The sequence below is a fragment of the Coffea eugenioides genome, chromosome 2 (assembly GCF_003713205.1).
Source record: "Coffea eugenioides isolate CCC68of chromosome 2, Ceug_1.0, whole genome shotgun sequence".
Taxonomy (NCBI): domain Eukaryota; kingdom Viridiplantae; phylum Streptophyta; class Magnoliopsida; order Gentianales; family Rubiaceae; genus Coffea; species Coffea eugenioides.
In genome coordinates this window covers 1,080,644-1,095,255 of record NC_040036.1, presented here as the reverse complement: position 1 = coordinate 1,095,255, position 14,612 = coordinate 1,080,644, and the positions used below count along the sequence as shown (strand labels likewise).

The following is a 14,612-nucleotide window of genomic DNA, read 5'->3' as shown; positions in this document are numbered from 1 at the left end:
AAACTAAATGTGCCGTTAAAGACAAAAAAAAAAAAAGAAGAAAAACTAAATACTCCTTGCATCCCAATTAAGTTGTTATGTTTCAAAAATTCAACTTTTAAAAATAGTGATTTGATTATGATGTTTGTATTTCTCTTTCAATGTTACCCCCAACAAATTCAAAATTTGAATATCAATGGTAACACACATGCACATGATGAAGAGAGGGGCTATATCAAAATGAGAGACTAAAAAATATTTAATTTTCTCAACATAACGAACATTTTAGAATATCTCAAAATAAATTATATGACACTTCCAATGAAATAAAGTTGGACCATTTAAGAAAGCATTCAACACGAGTGAGAGTACCCACTAAATGAACGAGGAGTCATTACCACACCGGTAATTGTCTCTAGTTGTTAATGACTACACTAGCCGACTATGACTCGGGTAAAGGGATTTGTTTGAGCAGCGTGATTGCCGGGGCCGGCCACGGAGGAGAGTTCAAGCCCAAACTTCACACTACCATGTCGCCCAGATTATATTCAACTTCTTGATTGGATGTTTACATTAGTAGCAACAAGTTACCAATGAAAAAACATGTACCCCACTAACAGAAAAACACGGCAGGAAGATGGGATATGGAAACTGGCTCGTGTAAAACGTTTAGAAAAAATGGGTGGGAATAGAGATGCGAACGGGGAAGATGATGACTGGGCCATTATTTATGACATATATCTATATGATATGATGCCGACGGATGAAATGCTGAAAATTTTTTTTTTCCTTTGGAGCCACGCCATGCGCGTGCGCGTTCATTCATTTATGATTATTAACGGAATGACTGCGCGCCTCTAAAATACTGCCATTTGGCAGCTAATGTTGACAACGACAGATATCCAGAGAGACATGTGTACCGTTTACCCAAATCCATTTGATTAGCTCTTTCCAAATTCCTCGACAAGTGTTTGGACTGGACGCTACCGATGACAATTGTTTACACTTTTACATACTTGTTTTTGTTTTTGTTTTTGTTTTTTTTTTGTAATCCCCTTAAAATCTAAATCCAGTAAATTGTTCCTCACAATTGATAACGTAACCAAAAAAAAAAAAAGAAAAAAATTTATTTGTTAGCAGGAACAATTTAAGAGCTACAAAGAATGACATACTACCAGCAGGTAACAAATGAATTGGTCAAGAAGTCCCCGCGTGGCATTTTTTGAAGACCAACGACCTCGGTCTAAAATGCAAACTTTGACTTTTGAACATTGGCCTATTCCTGTTTCAACACAAGGGAGCTGCAGAAGTACAAGCCAACCCAACAATCTTTTTAACTTGAATTACCCTAAAATATTAAATTAAGAGCTCATTCTACCAACTAGTTACCCGCTTCAATCTCTCCCTATAATTAAGATCAACCAAATTTCTACACGGAGCAGCTGCTACAGATGACACATTTTTGAAAGGAAACAAACCTGACATACCATTTCCGGAAACCTACTCAATTTACCAATCAGATCATTAGATTTTATACGGACCTGCTGTGGATGACGCGGTGAAAAGTACTCGAACCAGCCATCGTGTGCCAGGCGAACCAGCAGGACGCAAAAGGATGGATCCCATTGAGGAGAATCCTGTGGATCAGAGCCTATTAGCAGTAACAATATCGATGCAGAATTACTCGAGTTCAATTCTCATCCATGTTGAACTCCAAAACACCACTAGACAATTCTCATCTATGTGGGCTGTAGCAATGGCACTGCTAAGAGCAAAGTCAACCAATGCCGCTCGCTTACCACCAATGAGACTTAGTCGTGTGTCGTAGTGTTCCATGCTTCTAGATCGCAATTGCCACCCTAAATGTCCGGTTCCTATTTTTGTCCAGTTCCTGTAACAGGTATAATGCAACACAAAAGCCAAGTAAATGAAGTGGCATACTTAGAAAGCAATCAAGTATGATCAAATGAAAAACAAGAAACGCTTGAAACGTTCTGTTGTGTTGTTTCTTTGCTTCGTGCAAATACTTGTCGATGCCTAATTTGGATACTTTACAATTACCCATCATATCCTCACATTGGCTTAATTTGGAAAGCAGAAGGATGAGCAAATCCACTAAATCCCTCTGTTACAGGACATTTCAGAAAAGAGGAAGCCATAGAACTTTAAGAACAAGAAAAGAATATACATGAATGTGTGCGCGTGTCTGTGTATTAAGCCGTCTGTTACTAAATGATGGCGAGTCAAACAGAGTCTGTAATGAATACATTCATGTGTCCTCCAAAAAATGGGGAATAGTTATCCAAACAAAAGTAGTTTGAAATAAAAAAAATTGTGCAACAATCAAAATGAGCACAAAGTTGATTTTCTAAAATTTGGTACCTTGATTCATTCTCTTCAGTGGAAATGCCATATATGAGCAGCTTCACAACCTCCAGTGGAGGGAAGTAGGCAGGGAAAGTAGGAAATTTGACCAAAGATAACACATGTTACCACTAAACCATTTCTTTTAATTTCTTTCTCAGTCTAGACAATCTTCTCTGCAGAGGCAACTTCTCAGATCTCATTTCCAATTTGTCCAAATAATATATTACTTTTTTCAATGTCTCCACAACCTCTTTACTATCATTGCCAAGAGCTAACTCTTGAATTTTCAAGATCCTTTGTAGCCGCTTGAGTATTTCTTTATCATCCCTCCCCAATCGGGTTTGAATGGAGACCACACAGTCAAGAGCCTCCCCTGCAATGTAGGTAAAAAAAAGATCAAAATATGAAAAGAAGTTGGTTAATCAATGCAAAGAGCAGAAATGGAGATTTTATTGTCAGTCTGTGGTGGGAAAAAACTAGGAGCCAATCAAGAACTATATGCTCCAAATCCTTCTAGGATATAAGCTGGTCAAGCACAAAAGAAGGTTGCTACTACAATCTCTACAGGAATGAAGTACCTACAAAAGTATATACAACATACTTCAGCATAAAATGGGTAGGCAAAGCTCACCAACTGGTAGGGATTCTTCTCCAAATGCTTTTTCACGGATAAGTAAAGCGTTTAAGGCAAAATTTTCAGCTTCTTCATCTCGATTCAGATTATACAGTACAACTGCCAGATGCAACATCGGAAAGGTGATGGACTGATCATCTGGAGGTACTGTCTTCATCATGATCTGCAGACTTTTTCTGAGCAAGCGTTCAGCCTCAGCAAAATTTTTGAACTGTGAATAGGAAGCAGCAAGGTTCATTAGATGGATGACACAGCTCGGATGGTCTTTCCCTTGATATTTCTCAGTGATCAACAAGCACTCCTCCAGAAGGACCCTGCCTTCTTCTCCTCTGAAAATGTAATGACGCATTTCAATGATAGACAGTCAAAACCAATTTGAAAGTCATAAATTTAATAGAAAAGCTTTCTTCCACAAGGTTTAGCCTATTAAACGCAGTATATCACCCCAGATGTGAAGTAGAACAATCTGAAGTGCATAACAACTTGAGTATTTATAATTAAAAGATGACCCTTCAAACATGATATTCATCAAAAGGCATTGATAATCTAGCACAAAGTTAGTTAGTTAACAAAGAAAGTTGCATATAATTAGCTAATTATTTACCTTCCGACTGCATGAAGTAATTCTGCCACATCTATTCTCATCTTCTCCATCAGCTCATCATCTAATGCTATGGACTTTGAATGCTTCAGAACTTGAAAAGCATCCTTATATAGATTGATGGCTTCATGTACATCACCTGTGATGAGTACGATTGAATCCAACATGTTTAGGAAGTACAAAGAAGTCCATGACATGGTAACACTTCTCAATAGATAAAAATTGGATGCAACTGTGATCTTAAATGGTACGAGAGGAGGCGCACAATGGACATAAAATCGAGATATCTGAGTATTTTGTTGTATAGAGAAATCTGTAAAAGCTTACCTGTTGCACATTTTACATGTGCCAGGGAACACATAGCCATTCCTACTCTTCCATCTTTTTCTCCATATAACTTGATATACTGGTCTAAAATTCTGCACAATGACAGAAAAAGCCAAGAGAGCGTGAATAATCAAAACCAAAACCTCATGCAATTAAAGCATATTAGCTGGAGATATGTAACCTCTTGAAAACATTTTCGGCTTCAGATGATCTTCCTTCCTTTGATAAAAGATTGCCCAGTGAAGTCAAAGGCAACAGCAATTCCTCACATACAAGGCCCCTTCCAGATTCCAATATCTTAATCACCAGGTGATATGTCTCTATTGACTCCGTGGCTCTTCCAGTAGAACCCAGAACTTTTGCAATGCCTAACATCGGAGTGACAAGGAAAGTACTACTATTTCCTGCAAAAAGAAAATTTTCATAAAATATCAATGCTTGCAGAGAAGTGGAGGCAAAGCTACCATGGCAGATGACTAAACTAGAATGTAAAAGTCTATGTCCCTATGAAACAACAGATGCGCCTTCCACTTATTGCTCCTAATAACCAGACAAGTAAAAAGCAAAACTTCAGTGGAACTGTCGAGAAAATTGAGGCGAGGCTGCAAATATAGTAGCATCTAAGGATAGGCATCAATTAGTCACTCCAGCTGTAACTATCTCACCATCACCTGTCAGAATGCAGCATACAAAAGAACAAACTTACCATATTTTTTTTCCATAATTCTAAGGGCCCTCCTGTACTGATAAATGGCCATTTCAAACTTTTTCACCTTCTCATACATGTTTCCCATGTGTAAAAGTATCGAATCCAGAAGAGGCTCATCATCTTTTAATTCCTCAACAACTTGCTCTACCTGGGAGCAGGAAAACTTACATAATTAGTATAGGAATATGCAAGATAATTTAGGATAAAGTACCAGATGCTCCCCAGAAGAAAATGTGACTACTTGAAGGACTAAAAACTAAGCATAGTCATCAAAATATAATCATTCAGAAATTCGAAATGAAACGTATCTATGCTCAATTAGAGATTAACCAAATCAGAGAACGAGATATCTATTTCCTAACAAATTCGTCTCACCACATCTAACACAGATGCAACCATCCTTGTTTCACTTAGAGCCATGTATCCCAATGCAATTACATCGAGAATAGCAGCTTCTTCTATGCCTCTAGCACCAGTATCCATCTGTTGTTTCACAGCAACATAATTTGCTTGAAGTAGGTCAAAGGCATCGTTTTCCTTTCCCAATCTTATCAAAGTTTTGACTTCGTCGAATAAACCATCCAGCTGTCTTTCAAGGTTGTATATACTGCCAAGCGAGAGGGAGAGGTATCACTCAACTTTTCCCCACTCACAATGAGGTATATAGCATAACATGACTGACATGGTGTGCAGGACTACTTTCCTAAAAGATTTTGACCTACTTCAACTGAAACAGCAGTTTAAGATGTCTCCACATTTCAATTTGGTCATAAGTCGGACATTCCCAGGAAGGTTATCAGACACTATTTGCATAGTTCAGTTCAAGACGCTGAAAAACAGATGGAATTTCAGAAACTGATTTGTTTTAGCTTAATCACAGATCTGTTCTGAGCATTGCTCCGCTAGTGCATCAATGAAGGAAAGCCGGCTATTACAGGATGCTATCCTTAAAGCTTTGATACAAGGAAGCTGCTTAATTGAGCTTTTTAGCTGATATACATGGGCACTTCTACACAAGCACCAACAACGAATATAACTCAAGCTTCTGTAGGAATTTAGTTCTTGATGCAATTGTGGTTTTAGTACCTCTCCAAATTGCTTGGACTATGATCACCAGAGGCGATCAATCGATCTTCTTGATTTGTTCCATCCACTTCTACTGTGCCATTTGTGGCAAGTCGCCTACAATGACGACTGAATGGCGCTCCAGGAGTGGTGACCATGTAGAGCTTAACATTACATTTTTGACATGGAAGACAGTAAACTGCAGAAGTAATGAAGCCCTTCAGCAGCTGATATAAACGGGAGTCCAGACAGGCGGCAGAATGCATCCTGAAAGATCAAAGGAAAGGAAAATAAACGCATAACGGACAAATACTGGGGTACCATCCGATTAATATGGGTTAATTAGCTGAAACAAAAAAAGAGCAAAAAAAAAAAAAAAACACATTGTACGCACAAAGGGAGTGATTTGGGGAGAAAGGTAAATCGACAATCCCACACCTATTAGAAACTAGAACATCAAACTTTTTAAAGGAAAAAAAAAATAAAAATTTTAAAAAGGGTTGCTTCACAGTGATGCCGCAAAGGGAGAGTTGAAATTTCTGGATTAGTTCAACAACAAGTATTAAATGGTGAGAGACAAACTACGTTATTAGAGAATATGACATATAAATCATTCCCACCCCTTGAACCCACAAGCTTGAGAAGCTGTACTTGGTAGACGATAATTAAGCTGATAGAGTCATAGAGATATAAGAGTTAGACTGAAGAAGAAGAAGAAGGAAATAAAACTAACAGCTTAGCAGGGTTCAGGATTCACATATCATCCTTATCCTTGTGTAGTTACCTTAAGTGCACAACTAAATGCGCTAAAAAAAAATAGAAGAAGGACGAGAGAAAAGTTTAATGCGTACTTGCACAGATTATTAGTGGGAGTTATAAGAGAAGAAGTTGAGGAAGAAGAGAGCAGAGAAGCTGCAGCAGCTGCTGCCATTCTTTATCTGCAATTCTGCGAGCCACCGCGCCGGCTGTCTCCTGTAGAATAGAATAGAATAGAATATTATGGAACTGGATGGAAATAATCCCCTCATGCCCTTTACTTTTAGTTTTAGCAGCCAACGATATTGGACAATGATGGTTGGGCTGGTAGGCAGGTTGAGCCCAATATCATTTGTTAGCCCACATTGACCCAAACAGTCCGCGTTCGTAAAGCCCAAGTGCAGTTTTGTATTTTCAGAGACATATAGTGGTATTTTGCAAACTATTGCCACGCGTACAAAAGGGTGGCGAATAGCAGCAGAAAGATGGTAAAGAAGAAGAAGAAGGAGAATAAATGGCAATGGCTGCCTTATCGTCTTTCTTCATCGCTGCGCCAGTATCCACCCCCTGTAAACTACCAGTAGTGCCAGCATATCAAATGCTACTCTAATTTGCCATTTTCATATTTTATCTCGAAATTCGTTCGTCTTGACTTTAAATTTCACTTTGCTGCAGAGAATTGATCTCCAAGCTCAAGTTAATCCATGCCGGTGGAACCTCGAAATTAGGTCCCAGGTACGATTCTTATGATTTTGGTATTCGACTTTGTGCGCGAATCCGAAAAAACTTTTGTCGATTTACTTAATGAATTATTGGAAAACAGCGGATTTCCAGCTCGAAAAGTGATGGTCCTGGGCGTAGGCGGGTGTGGAGGCGAAGAAAATTGGTAATGGACAATTTCTGTTTCCATTTATTGAATTTTTTTTCTGGAATTATAGTAGCATCCCCTAATAAGTAGTAGTAGTAAGCATGTAAATGTGGCTGAACTTGAATAGGATTTTATATCTTAGTTTACCTCTCATTCCAGCTCTTATACTCAACCAACGACAGCCTGAGCAGTGCAGATGCTTGATAGTTTTATTTGTTGAAATTGAGAGCTTGTAGATAAGGGTGAATTTGGAACCTTGCCTCACAGTGATTCTTTTTGCCAATTGTTTTCCTTAATGTTATGATCTTTATTGCTGGATCTTGATAATTTGGAACTCAATATTGTTGAAACTTAATTTAGTTCATCTACAGGACAATGACTTTTGCTGACTTGCATGATACCTAGAAGGTAAAAACTACCATCCTCTTGAGAGTCCATGACAAAAACTGGGCTGTTTAGATGCAGAATGAGATTATGCTTGTTCAAAATGTAATTGATGGAAATGATGGCATGTCATTTTCCTGGAATCTTCAAAATAGAGTGAAAATTGAAGTAATGATCCAAAGCTAGCCTCTGTGCTGAGTGTAAAGGAGAGCAATGTTGTGTTTATGCGGTGCATGCTTTGAAATATTTCAACAATGAGAAGTTCACATTGCTGAGAGAGCGTGTAAATAGACTTTATAGTTAGAGAATATGTGAAATCAAAGCTACTTTTCTGAGAGGCTTCAATAAGGAGATGGAGAATGGTAGTGCTTTTTATTCACTGGTGGAATCTAAGATTTTGGTTTGAGCTTTGCTAAATTGCATGATGTAACTTAATGGATTTATTGTGGTTCAAAGTCTCGTTTTCCAACGGTGTGTACTGGATACTTGCTTCGAAGATGCGTTGTTAGTAGTTTTTAACAAGCCTCCCCTGCTATATTCACTAGCACAATATGGGTTCAACTTCTTATTTGGTGCTTACATTCCTATCAAGGACGTGCTATTGCTGGAAGACTTGAGCACTCTTAAGCTGGATGTTGATCACTGAGTCTGTTATCACAGTCATTTCCCTGGAAAGAAAGTTTCTAGTATTTTCATATGTTGAAGCATTTTGGAGCTTCTTTAAATTTTGCAGTGATGTTGGTATTGTCAAATCTGGTTTTATTTATTTCTTATTTTCAGTTTCAAATTTTATTTCATAAGTAAAAACTTAGTTTATGTGGCAACTCTGATGTGGCAAATGTGGGATTTTATTTTGGGATGATGTGGCAAACTTAGTTTATGTCTGATGATGTGGATGAAGACAAAATTGTGCGTTCTTGTAGAAAAATGCTTAAAGTTGAGACCCATTGACAAAGCAAATTCTCTAGCATGACCCGATCCCAGAATAGAAGTTTTGTTGGCTCTACAGATATCGTTTACATGGAAAGCATGATTGAATGTATCTGAATAAAGTGATTTGTATATGAATTTTGATAGTTGCTCTGGCATTTCTCTGTTTTTAACTAAGCTAGTGCTAAGGGCACACTCATGTGGCTGCAATTTAAGAATAAGCTAATTTTTATGAAATTTTCTTTATTGAATTGATAGTTTATCTTGGTAGTTATGCCCATTGGCAGTTACCTTGGCAGTGTAAGCCTATTGGTAGTCACAGCAGCGAAAAGTGAAAATTATGTTGGGATATGTATAATCGGATAGTCAGGATAAAATTTAGTTTTTGAGGATAAAAATGGATGCTTAGAAGTGACAAAAGAATTTACCCCAATCCCTTCCTCTAACTTTATATGTAGTATGGATATAAATTGTGGAATGCCAAACCTCTATTTTACTTGGGGCCTTTAAGGAATTTTCACTTTCAATAATGGGCCAGATATTTTGTGCTCTGCTATTCTTATTAATTCTTTAGCCAAAAATGGTCTTTGGAACCATTATTCTGCTTAAAAGTATCCAGAAGCCTCAGTAGATTTATTATTTATTTGGCAATTCCCTCACCAAGTGCCCACCCTTTTGTCCCTTTGGTAATTTACAGACAAAGAAGGATGAGTTTCTGGAACCCAATTGGAAAAGAGTTCCTTCCTTGAAGAAACAGGTCAGGAAGATAAGAGACGGGGGGAAGCTCCTGACCATGGATATCCATAGACTACTATTATCTGAGGATAAACCGATTTTGATTTTGTGAATGAGGTGGCAGCTGAGGCGAAAATGTATGTTGAAAACAACCGGATGAATATGGTGCAAAGAAGGCTATCCTTCATGTACTGAGCAATCGAATGAATGATGCTGGACGTCTCGTCCAGAAGCATACTTGGAGTCCGATCCATTTCAATCCTGGTCCTGGTTTATTTGAGAGAAGAGCTTTAGATTGTCGTAGATGTTGTAAATTGTAAAAATAATCTGATAGACAAACTTTTGTCAGATTAGTTTTCTTGTAATATTTGCAGTCAGTGTTTATCCGTCTTTTCCTACTGATTTCTATAATAGTTCGAGCGTTTGAGCTGACATTACAGTTGACAAATGATTTGGTTCCGTAGTGCAAAAATTGATAACGAGACGGTGCTCGGGGGTTATGAGTTATGCTCGCAGTTTGGCCTTTGGCTTGGAATGGCAGACCGAAATCTGCCTTGATTACATGGGGCTAGTGAGCAAGGTGACGGATCTCCCATGCAATTGCATACGGTGTATTTCTGTCAACATTTGAGACAAATTATCTGAAAAAATTGAAGAGCTGAAACTCTCACTCTATACGATCAAGCATTAGAGTATTGAGATTTATTATCTTAAAATTTGACGGACATGAAGCTACTAAAAAGCATTACCCAAAAAAAAAAAAATTTTTTTTCCTCCTCAAAATAGAGGGTGAACCTTCTTTTGTATTAATAGCTTGGTGGTGAATTAGGGTAAACATAACATTTTAAAAAAGGCATTTTTTTCTTTAACAAATTTTGAAAAAAAAAAAGAATTGAAGAAAAATTTTAGAGGCACCACAAAACCAATTTCATATATACTTTTTAATCCTAATGAATTGTCATTTTTTTCCTATTCTACTTTTTTTTCGGTTTTTGAATTGCAATCCCAAATGCGTGGAAAATTTTATTGCAAATAATAAACTTGTGTCTCTAAAGGGTTAATTTCTAAAACCTTCCTTGACATTTTTTATAATATTACTTAGCACCACTTAGGTTTTCAAAATCTCACGTACCTCTTTGGGATTGATTTTTTTGTTATTAGAAATGCAATAAATATAAGAATTTTATTCTAACACAACCCTTATGTTACACTACTTGTGAAGTTTACAATGATAATAAAAAATTAAATGACGTTAAAAAGTAAAAATATGAAAATATGAACGGTTATAAATGTAATAACGAGTAATTTTGTAGATATATAACAACTATTTCTTAATATAACGAATGATATTCTAACAAAAAAAAAAGGATATTCTTAGATGTATATCTGGTCATTAAATTATTTTTTATTAATTTATTTAATTCTAACTTATTTATAATTTTTTTCTATAAGTAGGATTCGTATTTCAAATCACATAAATGAAAAGATTGTTTTAATTTTTAATACAACTTAAATTACATCATGTATTAAAAAATATTTTTAAAAAAATTTCTTGATTTCATTGTAACTACCCCATAAAATTTTTAAGGTATTAATTATTTATTAAAATCCTTCTAAATGATTGATTTTGACTGGATTTAATTTAACTACTTTCTTTACCATCCGACCACCACCTCGATGCAGAGAAATATGGGTCAATATTGGATAGCGATTTAACTTTTTGATCTATATTTTTTGTTTTAACCTTTTGGTTATATATAGTTATATTAAGAACCGAAGGGTAATCTCGTTAATCTGCGGTCTTTAACAGGGACAAAAGAAGGAGAGGGAGAATGCAAAAAAGAGGAAATAGTGCAGGTGCGTGGCGCGGCCGGGGCTAGTTTTAACAGTAACACAAACACAAGCGCTCGCTCGAGAGATTGTTAGGTGCACGCTTGGGTTTTCCTGTTTACTTCGATCAAAATAATTAGAAAAGAAAAAAAATTAAGGGCGGAATTCAATGGCCGAAGCGTATTGGAGGTACAGCGACAGCCGGCAGCAGGCCTCGGCGACTCTTCAGTTGCCGGTCGCGAAACGTCTTCGTTCTGATTACGGTATTAATAATATATTCCACCGTTTGTTTCCAATTTTACCTGTTTTCGTCGATTTTTTCTCTAAGCTAGGGTTTTGGGGATTGTTTTGTTTGGGTATTACTTGCAGAATCACTGTGTTTTGCAAAAGCAGTAAAACCAAAAAAGAAAAAAAAGCGATCTTTGATTTCTTCCGAGTGAATGCAAAAGATGGCTCTTGAAAATTTGGGTAAAGTAGATTTAGCCAATTGTATAGATTATTTTTAAGAGTAGATGATTGTGTTGACCCCCATCAAAACTAATTTATCTCACTTTAGGGGATGAGAAAAGAGAAATAAGAGATGCCGTGCTATTTTTATTACAATCATTACTGTTGTTGTGGCCGGCTTAATTTTGGTAAAGTTAGGAATTATGAGGACATAGGAAAACAGGGCATCCAGAGTTGATGTTTCTTTTCTTATATAAATTTTTATTTTACATGAATGGCATACAGTTATTATGCCATACTTCAAATTGGCTACTAAACTGACCATGTTTGGACCTCTATGATTGACTTTGATGTGTTCTTTTTTATGTGGCAGATGTGCCTAGTGGCCATGAATTGTCGAACTACTATGCTCGCGAAGATGAAAGGGTATCACACCGTGTCATCAGAGATACTGACCCTATTGGAGCATCTTATGACCGTTACCTACGTAGCTCGGTATTTTTTGGCATTAGGTTTTACTCTTCAAATTTAGATCGCCAGGTTAGGTGAATTTCACCTATTTGTGCTTGTGTCTGACACACTTTTGCTATTCAACAGCAATTGTCATCTTACTCTGGTGGGGAGTCTGCAAGATCAATGAGTAATGGACTTGGTGGACATCCTGTTGATGATCCGCGAATTGTGGGCATGGGGGGATCTGATTTAGCTATGAGCACAAAGAGCCGGAGCATGGGTGTAGGTGGTGGAAGATCTGAACTTCCTCTTCCTCCTGATGCTTCCAGTACGCTGTTTGTGGAGGGCTTGCCTGCCAATTGCACACGTCGAGAAGTTTCTCGTATCCTTTTGTGATTGGGATTTCAAAGCACTGCTTTCATATTTCTATTCTACTTTGGTTTCCTTCACTCTGGTATGCAGATATATTCCGCCCCTTTGTAGGCTACAAAGAAGTGAGGCTTGTAACCAAAGATTCGAGGCATGTAAGTATAGACACTAATTTATACCTCTTCCTGAATCCATAAAGGCTTTTGTATATGTATTTTTATGCTGCTACGCTGAATTTCCATGAACTGTTGCAGCCTGGAGGTGAGCCGTTGGTCCTTTGTTTTGTTGATTTTGCAAGTCCAGCTTATGCAGCTACTGCAATGGATGCATTACAAGGTAAGATTAAGAAATACAATGTTATACTTGTTACACCATTTCCGCATGAAAAGAATAGTGAACAGGTAAAGAATTATGGGCTTAATTATGAACTTGTGCTTAATCATGGAAGATTGAAAGAAACACTATTGCTCACAAGATCTTGGAAGATTGAAAAGAACCACTATTGTTGTCAATACCATCTGTTTTTATCAGCTCCACTAATATTATCACAACATCTCCACTATTGTTACCAACGCAAGCCCAATTTTATCTGTTGGACTAATATTATCACGACTTTTCCTTTTTGAGCCATAAATTTGCATCTATTATATTAGGAGATGTTGCTAAGACGATGATCAATTCCAAAGGGTGCCCATTTTTGTATTTGGTACCCAGTAAATGGTAGCACCATATTTTGCGTGTCTGGATTCACTCAGACATGTATGACTGTATTGATGACAATGGAGTTTAAAATCAACTAGCAAGTCTGACCAGGTTACCGGTTTTAGTTATAGTTGGCATTTTAAGTTGTGTTTCTATTGACAATTTAAGAGTGAGAAAGGAAGCAGAAGGCGTGAATTCAGGATCTGAGATCATGAATCTAACAGCTAGTGCCACCAAGCCTGATGTTGGATGCAGTCTCTTGTACTAGTCTGTTCTGAACCGAAACTTATATCTCCAGATAGGGTTGATTCAGAAATGGTGCAGCTTAGTTTTCATTTTTACACTTCTGACTTCACGTTGTGCCATTTCATGTTCTTCATTCCGGGAAATTCACATTGAGATCAAATATGACAGGTATTGGTGAGATTATTCGTCTTTAGAATCCAGGAAATTATCTATGCATAATGATCGAAATTGTTGATTGGTGATAATATAAAGTCAATAGCTCTTTTAGCAAAAGAATAAGATTTTTTGGCCGCATTTAAGATATCTTTTTTCCTTGGGCACATACAGATTAGTGGAACTCTATCTGGTGGACTTGCATAGTGTGCTGAAAGTTGGTAAATAGCATAAATGGACATTATTATACGAGTGTGTTTATGTGTTTCCAATGCAGCAATAATTCAACTATGAAAATGAGTTGATATCCCACAGTTGTAATAACAAAAAAAACCTTGGGATGACACGTAAAATAGACAAACTTAATCTTGCAGGTTATAAATTCGACGAGCATGACCGTGATTCTGTGCGTCTAAGGCTGCAATTTGCTCGCTACCCTGGTGCAAGGTCGGGTGGCGGGCATCGTGGAAAACGCTGAATTATGCAGCTACAGGTGATACGTGATACACTCGATGCGCTTGAACCCTTAATGTTTATGGCCACTATGTTTTGTTAGATATAGTGGTCATTAAAGCACACTAAATAATGGAACAACGCTTGTATGTAGGACCTACCACGAGAGATGATACGATGCCTTGGACTTTTGCGAATTACATCGTTTTCCAAATGGACGCTTTCCCTAGGTCCAGCTTGAATTGGGTGGGTTGCCGTATTTGAGTGGTGGCTGCTGATGTCTTAAGAGCGTGTTAGCGTTTTCTATTGCTGTTGTTTTTCGTCTCAAAATCTGGTATCTATTCTGAAGTTGGAGGGCATGCGGGATAATGTTATAGGTCATGGCAGATGATCCTTATCCTTTTGGCCTTCAAAATATAGGAGACTCTTATACAAGTTAATGTAACACTAAGTGCAATTTATTTAGTTTACTATTGTGCTACATGATGGTTTTTAAGCTTGTTTACTGAATCTGTGCTTGATGAGCACTATAGCTATTTCACCCTTTTCCTTCTTTAATTCTTTTTTTTTTAAATTACGATGACGCAACAGACTATTCATTTTC

The 14,612-nt window shown here is 37.2% G+C and overlaps 3 protein-coding genes across 6 annotated transcripts; 2 read left to right on the top strand and 1 right to left on the bottom strand.

The window, feature by feature from the left end:
- Positions 1-1,087: 1,087 nt before the first annotated feature.
- LOC113763073 (nephrocystin-3) lies at positions 1,088-6,664 on the bottom strand. 2 transcript variants are annotated; one of them, XM_027306767.1, is made up of 10 exons: positions 6,534-6,664; positions 5,704-5,949; positions 4,993-5,224; positions 4,615-4,765; positions 4,090-4,312; positions 3,909-4,000; positions 3,585-3,720; positions 2,978-3,309; positions 2,362-2,719; positions 1,088-1,870 (listed from the first exon to the last, which is right to left on the bottom strand). In XM_027306767.1, exons 1-9 carry the CDS (start codon positions 6,611-6,613, stop codon positions 2,475-2,477), a joined length of 1,737 nt encoding a protein of 578 aa, XP_027162568.1. In that variant the 5' UTR covers positions 6,614-6,664; the 3' UTR covers positions 1,088-1,870; positions 2,362-2,474. The 2 variants fall into 2 exon arrangements, with proteins under 2 accessions (XP_027162568.1, XP_027162569.1); XM_027306768.1 differs by lacking the exon at positions 1,088-1,870 and having other exon boundaries at positions 2,632-2,719; positions 2,948-3,309.
- A 248-nt stretch (positions 6,665-6,912) lies between these two features.
- On the top strand, positions 6,913-9,467 carry LOC113762242. Its single transcript, XM_027305607.1, has 4 exons — positions 6,913-7,007; positions 7,114-7,173; positions 7,262-7,324; positions 9,318-9,467. The coding sequence occupies exons 1-4, from the start codon at positions 6,924-6,926 to the stop codon at positions 9,465-9,467; spliced, it is 357 nt and encodes a 118-aa protein (XP_027161408.1). The 5' UTR covers positions 6,913-6,923.
- Positions 9,468-11,185: 1,718 nt separating this feature from the next.
- On the top strand, positions 11,186-14,591 carry LOC113761938 (RNA-binding protein 2-like). Of its 3 annotated transcripts, none has more exons than XM_027305133.1 (7): positions 11,188-11,448; positions 12,006-12,127; positions 12,230-12,467; positions 12,548-12,609; positions 12,709-12,790; positions 13,912-14,048; positions 14,163-14,591. In XM_027305133.1, exons 1-6 carry the CDS (start codon positions 11,355-11,357, stop codon positions 14,031-14,033), a joined length of 720 nt encoding a protein of 239 aa, XP_027160934.1. In that variant the 5' UTR covers positions 11,188-11,354; the 3' UTR covers positions 14,034-14,048; positions 14,163-14,591. The 3 variants fall into 3 exon arrangements, with proteins under 3 accessions (XP_027160935.1, XP_027160934.1, XP_027160936.1); XM_027305135.1 differs by having other exon boundaries at positions 11,189-11,448; positions 13,930-14,048; XM_027305134.1 differs by having other exon boundaries at positions 11,186-11,448; positions 13,912-14,591.
- Positions 14,592-14,612: the final 21 nt, after the last annotated feature.

What these genes read in the sequence shown, in the direction of transcription:
- LOC113763073 (XM_027306767.1), bottom strand. Translation starts at nt 6,613, where the DNA reads ATGGCAGCAGCTGCTGCAGCTTCTCTGCTCTCTTCTTCCTCAACTTCT. An exon ending in AGTCCAAGCAATTTGGAGAG is followed by an intron (nt 5,225 to 5,703) that starts GTACTAAAACCA and finishes CTCGCTTGGCAG; the next exon opens with TATATACAACCTTGAAAGAC. An exon ending in AGAAGAATCCCTACCAGTTG is followed by an intron (nt 2,720 to 2,977) that starts GTGAGCTTTGCC and finishes CCTACATTGCAG; the next exon opens with GGGAGGCTCTTGACTGTGTG.
- LOC113762242 (XM_027305607.1), top strand. Translation starts at nt 6,924, where the DNA reads ATGGTAAAGAAGAAGAAGAAGGAGAATAAATGGCAATGGCTGCCTTAT. An exon ending in TGCGCCAGTATCCACCCCCT is followed by an intron (nt 7,008 to 7,113) that starts GTAAACTACCAG and finishes ACTTTGCTGCAG; the next exon opens with AGAATTGATCTCCAAGCTCA. An exon ending in ACCTCGAAATTAGGTCCCAG is followed by an intron (nt 7,174 to 7,261) that starts GTACGATTCTTA and finishes ATTGGAAAACAG; the next exon opens with CGGATTTCCAGCTCGAAAAG.
- LOC113761938 (XM_027305134.1), top strand. Translation starts at nt 11,355, where the DNA reads ATGGCCGAAGCGTATTGGAGGTACAGCGACAGCCGGCAGCAGGCCTCG. An exon ending in ACCGTTACCTACGTAGCTCG is followed by an intron (nt 12,128 to 12,229) that starts GTATTTTTTGGC and finishes GCTATTCAACAG; the next exon opens with CAATTGTCATCTTACTCTGG. An exon ending in TGCAATGGATGCATTACAAG is followed by an intron (nt 12,791 to 13,911) that starts GTAAGATTAAGA and finishes CACGTAAAATAG; the next exon opens with ACAAACTTAATCTTGCAGGT.